This window comes from Salmo salar, chromosome ssa14, assembly GCF_905237065.1.
Source record: "Salmo salar chromosome ssa14, Ssal_v3.1, whole genome shotgun sequence".
Lineage (NCBI taxonomy): Eukaryota > Metazoa > Chordata > Actinopteri > Salmoniformes > Salmonidae > Salmo > Salmo salar.
The window spans coordinates 27,850,980-27,857,689 of NC_059455.1; the positions used below are offsets into that span (position 1 = coordinate 27,850,980).

At 40.0% G+C, this 6,710-nt stretch overlaps 1 protein-coding gene across 7 annotated transcripts in view; it reads right to left on the reverse strand.

Annotated features, from left to right (window-relative positions):
* The window catches only part of LOC106569178 (zinc finger protein 521), a 170,110-nt gene extending 164,093 nt beyond the window's left edge, over nucleotides 1–6,017 (reverse strand). For all 7 annotated transcript variants that reach the window (XM_014140251.2, XM_014140256.2, XM_014140254.2 and 4 more), the window contains exon 1: nucleotides 5,367–6,017. In XM_014140251.2, the coding sequence (XP_013995726.1) occupies nucleotides 5,367–5,406 (40 nt within the window). In that variant the 5' untranslated portion in view covers nucleotides 5,407–6,017. The remainder of the gene's footprint in view (nucleotides 1–5,366) is intronic.
* Nucleotides 6,018–6,710: the final 693 nt, after the last annotated feature.

Here is a 6,710-nt window from a genome sequence, read left to right on the forward strand (position 1 = left end):
CTCGCCACAGGGACTACAACTCAATTTAGCTGGGGTCACCAGGTCAAACCTCCTCAATTAGTGCTGGGGGAGAGGAGGGGAGAGGACACAAACTGCACATGAATAACTTTCTTAATGAGCATTATTTGAACTGGTGCTGATTAGGGTCAGAAATAATTTGCAATGGAGGAGGTTAATCATACACTGTAATGTATGTAATCTTCATGTATTGTTATAATGTAAACACGTTCTGAACATGAATAATAATTCTGAAGTAGTTTGAAATCGAATAATACCTTATTGAAAATAATAATACTATCAACGGATAAATAATCATACTAATGTATTATTTTATATTATGATCATAATTATTATACAAAAATAATAAGACTTTATGTATTTTATTCAAACATATTTGTCAGGAAATCAATCATTGACAGCAGATCGGGGAGACACCATCTCCCAGCAGACAGACAAGCCATGACAACAGGAGAGACACACGCCATGAAATAAGAGGAGATATCGGCCAGCTCCCGTGGCACCCAGACAGGCCCGGCACAACTCACTGAGCCCCAGCCTCCAGCACATCAAGAACACTGACAGCCATGTTAATGGGATTTCTACGGCTCCATCATCATTTCCTTAATGATAATACTAACCATATTTTTGTGTCACATTAGAAAAGTGTTAATGGGTGTTATATCACAGATCATTAATTGTAAAAAAAAAAAAAATATCGGGAGCTTATTAAAGTAGAAACGGCATTAGAGCTTGCTAGAGTTTAAAGTAGAGGGAAATAAAAGAGTGAATAGCATATCTACTCTGTCTCTCACTTTAATCATTAAAAGCAAATGAGTGCAGCTCTTATTGCATTTTTTTATAATTATGAATACATACTGAATAATTATTTTTCATTAATATTCGCAACAACAAAACTCTAAAGCTCAAGTACTGTATGGCCTAGTTGCAATCACTTGGTTTTCATTAGGTACAGTAAATTTGGTTTGCAAATCGAAAAAAGTGGCTATGGATCCACAGAGTGCAGCACATCTGCCTAGTTCCATATTGGCCAGGTTGGACATCAATAAATGCATCGATACTGGACTAGAGATGGAGACATGGTTTAACTATGGTTGAACTCTCAACATTTGCACCACTTTAAATCAACACCTCTAATATGACAACCATAAAGCCTGAACGTCAATGACCTGAAATACAATTAAATCAAGTCACATAGACCCAATTCAAAAGACAAAATGGTGAGGAGAAAAAAAGTGTTTATCAAGGCAAACTCTAGACTGTTAACTAAGCGTAAACAGGGTTATTTTTGACAGTCAGCCTATACGACACAGACAATCTATGTTAGCTGTTGATTTCATAGCATTTTCTTGACTGTAATAAGCATTCATACTATTTCCATATTATGGATTCATATGAACCCATATCAAATGGCATACAGTCTGCTTCTATCCAATGCCAAGCCAATTCCCAGAGTTCACTCATGTGGTGACGTAACTCATCTTGTGATAAACATAAAATATTGAAGGTGTATATGACATGACAACGATTTCACCATACTCTGCTATACATTAACTAAATGGTGCAGAACGTAAATCTATGTATGCAGACGACAGCTACCCTGGAAATATAGTTTTCAGCCAATGAAGACAGAGGAGTGAGAGAGAGTGCTCTAAGAGAAAATATCAACCCAGTCTCTCTCTCGCGCTCTCTGCTCAGGAAGTCAGTGAGCAACGTGGCAATATGTTCTGTATGTGCAGAATCTGGACTAGTCTGACTGAGGGATCGTCCTTCTATTCCTCTATCACTGCAGATCACTGTGACTGAACAAGCTTCTGACCCAACACTTCAGCGTTCACATCAAAACAAAATCGCGATGCACCCGCCACAGTTTAGAAATGCAGATGGAACAGGATTGAGTAAATGTCAGTGGCGAAGGTGAAGTGTTTGCATATAAGTGAATTATGTACGGTCTTATCCTGTGCCATCTATTCCCCTAAGCATTAACGTCGCCGGCTACTTCTCTCAGACTTAATTGAAACGGGACTTGTAGCGTTGCCCTTTTCCTCAACGGGACCAAAACATAACCTCTGACTCCCTCCAGCATCCAATCGACTGAGAAGTTAAAGGGGGACAGATTCCACAGAGAAAAGAAACGGGGACAGATTCCACAGAGAAAAGAAAGGGGGACAGATTCCACAGACAGAATAAGAAGAAAAAGAGAGGCGACCATCAAGGCTTTATTTTGTCCTCTTTCTCGTAAGCATTTCACTGTAAGGCCTACACCTGTTGTATTCGGCGCATGTGACAAATACAATTCGATTTGATTTGATTTCTCTCTCTGTACATGCTGTCTCTCAACCTAAGTCAACCGATAGCCTACCGTACGCCCCCGTCTCCGGACGTGACTGGGATCGACTGTCCCTACATGTGCCATCAGCGTCTGACCTTACTTTTATCAGTCACAGAACAAAGTGCTATTTTACTGTCAGGGTGTGACATGGACACTGACCCACACAACACAACCAATGACAGTGTGATGGGAAACTCTGCAATTACAGTCTGAGAGGTAAACTACCTACAGTAACAGCAACCATTACATTCAAACACTGACCACTGTCTCTAACCCACACAACCCACACAACACAATCGATGACAGTGTGATGCGAAACTCTGCAATTACAGTCTGAGAGGTAAACTACCTACAGTAAGAGCTACCATTAAATTCAAACACTGACCACTGTTTCTAGCCAACACAAGACAACCAATAAATAATACTCTGCTACTACATTTTGAGGGGAAATATAATCTGACAGACACCACCTAATGCAAACACTGAAACTATGCAAAATCCCCAAAACAGATGAAAAGGAAGGCTGTCCTACGGATAGAGGTGGACAAAGAACAATAAACAACATCTGCCTGCTCTCTTCTGAAAAATCTAGGACGTGTCCATATTTCATTACAACTTTACTTAAAGACAAGACAGTTGTGGAGAACATATGGCAGTAGAAACTGTTTCTGCAACTAAGCTGTTGCATTTGGATTTCAATAGCGATGCAAAAACAAACACTAAATGTCATCACTCAGACAATATTTAAAATATTGCATGCAGTCTCTCTCTGACACATACTGTTTACTCACACACACACACACACACACACACACACACACACACACACACACGTACACACACACACACAGAAGAAATGTGCACACACACACTTGTAGCACATCTGCTGGTTCAAACAGATAATGTCTAAGTGATTTATCTTTGGAGAATAGAGAATGTCATTTCACCTACAGCATCAAAACCAGTCAATGCCAGCAAAGTGTGAGCTGCTGACAAAAACAGAAATCTATCTATAGAGGTGTTGTTTACTGTGAATATAACCAGCAGACACAGACACACTTGAAACAGTCTGTGACAAGAACAGTGAGATGTGCATGATACACTCACACTCACATTCCCCTCTCTCCTGGGTATTGATTTAAAATGGTCGCTGTAGGAATTTTACCATAGACCATGTAACTATCCTTAGAGATGAAGACTTCCGAGAATGAAAGGGGAGAAAGAAAGAGTCAACAGACCACAAGCTGAGACAGTGAAATTGTGGACAATTATTTGCTGAGCAAAATACAATGCCTGTCAGATGAACTGCAGCTCAACTCGAACCCCAGCAGCTACCATACCACAAATACTACAGAGAAATACTGTGTGTGTAAAGCTGGCTACCGTAGAACCGTGTATCTGACGGTTATGGATGAAGACATCATTAAAATAAAATAACCATCATAACTGTTTTGGGGGAGGGAACATGGACTCTTCACAACGTGATGAAACTTTGTTACTCCTTGCTGAAACAAAAGGTGTTGTTGTAGCAAACAAGTCTCTCAAACGAGTCTCCCTCCTCCCCCCACACAATGCAGTAGCAGCGCACATAGAAATAGAACAAATAGAACAGGCTTGGAACCTCTAACCCTGGAAATTTGACTGTAAACTCATGGGTACACTACACTCGCAATGGCTTCTTAGTATTGTGATGCAATCCGTTCCATGGTAATGTAGAATGTTCATTCAACTGATGTTATATGATGTGGCTCATGCAATGGAAAATATCTTTGGTTTTGTCAGTTAAGCTGAATCAACAAATCACAGCACATATTGATGGGTGCACTTCTTCTGCTTTTACTTCCTGCTTTGCTCCTATGGGCAAATTCACAATGGCCGCCTATATGCCATCACTGGCTTGAATGGGGATGGGTGTTCTATTCATAATTTTTCTATGGCAGCACATGCAGTAAGGAGCAGAGGAGAAAATGTGCTGATTTTTTTAATAATAATAATGCTTAAAAAAAATGTCTATTCGAACAGTGACCCTGGTCATTTGGCTGGCCGATTACGTCATCCAATATTCCATGACCGTCACAGCCCTATGTGTGTGTGTGTACGTGTATGTATCTAAGAGGGAGAAGTTAGTGTATATCCCAGAGTATTAGGATATATACCTTTGGCACATATCATAATGTGACCAATTAAGAATAAATTAAGACAAAGTCCATCTCAAATGAATGTGTACAGAGCAAAAATAATGTATCACTTTGGAAACTGAGAGTCTATCAAATAAATAAATATCAGATGTGGATGTAGATCTGCTTTATGCTTATAATCATGTAATAGCATTCATTATAATATAGGCCTAATGTGGAATATATTATATGGTTGATGAAATGAAAAAATCCCCACTATTGACGAGTAATGATAAAGTTATTAGGTAATCTGACAGTTCGTGAAATCTAATTATCAAGGCTCTCAAGGAACAGGTCAAACGCAAAGTAGTACCTCCTAGCTATCAATTGAATCTACTAATCTCCTCCTCCACACGCACACGCTTTATTAAAAACGCTTCCTCCCATTCAATATCAGACTCGCGTCACGTGACACTACAAATCAACCATTCCAACAGACAGACAGCTCAAACTCCGAACTTCAGTGTCATTAACAGATCCAGATGGTCCTCAAACTCGCCGCGTTCCATCACACCGCTCGGGGTAGCCTATTCCGTATAGAGCTGTCTCATTTCTCCCCTCTCTAGCTTCTTAAATGTACACAAATTAAAATGTTACTATACCATGAGGGTTTTTTCCTACAAGAAAAATGCATGCGCCAGGCGTTTCCAAATGAGTATGTAAAAAAGGGGAAAACACTTTTAAACGATAGGAAAATAGTATCTAATCTCTGTAAAAACATGGATTCACACTACCGTATACAAATTGATTTAATCTAAAACGTTAGTTGGTGAATTTGGTTGGTTTCCACACCAACATAGTTTACGATCTTTTTCAGAGGCATCCAACATATCACTTACCTTTCAATGATCTTGGTTTAGCTTGCTTGCGGCGCGACATCCTACAGAAAACGCTGAAGTTGCTCAGTTTCAGACGGATAAATTGGATTCACTAAGGATATCCTTTTAAAATTTCACTGACAATAGCAGCGAGTGTTATTTTACCATTACAAAAAATATATATGGTCTGAATATCAGTTGCGATTATTTTGTGATGAGTAGGTGGATGTTAATGTTAAAATCCAATTAATCGGTAGGCAACTCTATTTAGTTCAACTGCGTATCGGGAAAAGTGTCAGAATATCGTGGTACCGTCATGCGCTTCCATTCTCCAGCAATACACATTCGCGTGTACTGTAGGTATAGGCTAATAGTCGTTTAGAAATAAAAGCTGAACTGTTGCTTTTAGCTTCAGATCTCAAATGCAGTCGCGTGAGAAAGACATAAACAAAACGCCTGCTGTGAGAGAGCAAAAATGAAACAAAAGAAAAAAAGAATAACAATTTTCCCTGCATATCCACCTAGAAGCATCAAAACTCTTATAGAGTCTTCCTTTTCCCACTCCAGTTAGCTAATCATGGATTAGGTTCGGAATCTGATCTAAATCTACGTCTAAATTGGGTTAAAAAGAGGATGAAGAAGCAGAGAGAAGATGGAAGCTCCCTCCTCATCACAAACCTGCAAGGTCTTGGACTGCGCTGTCGCTCCGGTAGTCCACATAATAATGGAAAATGGAAGCAAGGCCCCCAAAGCCATCAGGATGGCTCCAGAGGGGGCCCCTACCCCGCAGGGACTCGCTCTGTACGTAATCACTGAGGAAATCATTGTCAGCCTGCCTGCACTCACACACAGACAGAGAGGCATGATTAAAATCCTCGGGATCATGGCAAGATGCGGATTGCTGGATCTGCTAGTCTCCGGATCCGGAGTCGAACTCACAACCCCAAATCTGCTTGGTCGCCCTCGCAGTCTCGTCTGTCTCGGCTCGCGGTCGACCACTCTCCGTCTTCGGCAGACGGACTGGTCCCCCTTCTGGTAGAAACGGTTAAGCAGGGAAGGAGTGTTTTGTTGTGGCTGTTTACATCCCTCATGTGAGTGGTAGGCAACCATGCCATTTGGTGTTTGGGAAGAACAGTTGAACATGCTTGTTCTAAATATTCACCTATTGCAGATTAAAATAAATTGCTATATTAATTATAGATATTATATTATTCATTTCTGTAATATACATGCGTTATTACTATCTAGCCTATTCCTGTTTATTGTAATACAATTCATCCTCCGAAGTCAACAATTTATTTCATTATTTGTGTATAAATAACTCGAAACAAAAAATAAATCAAGAGTAGGCCTAATATAAAGCTC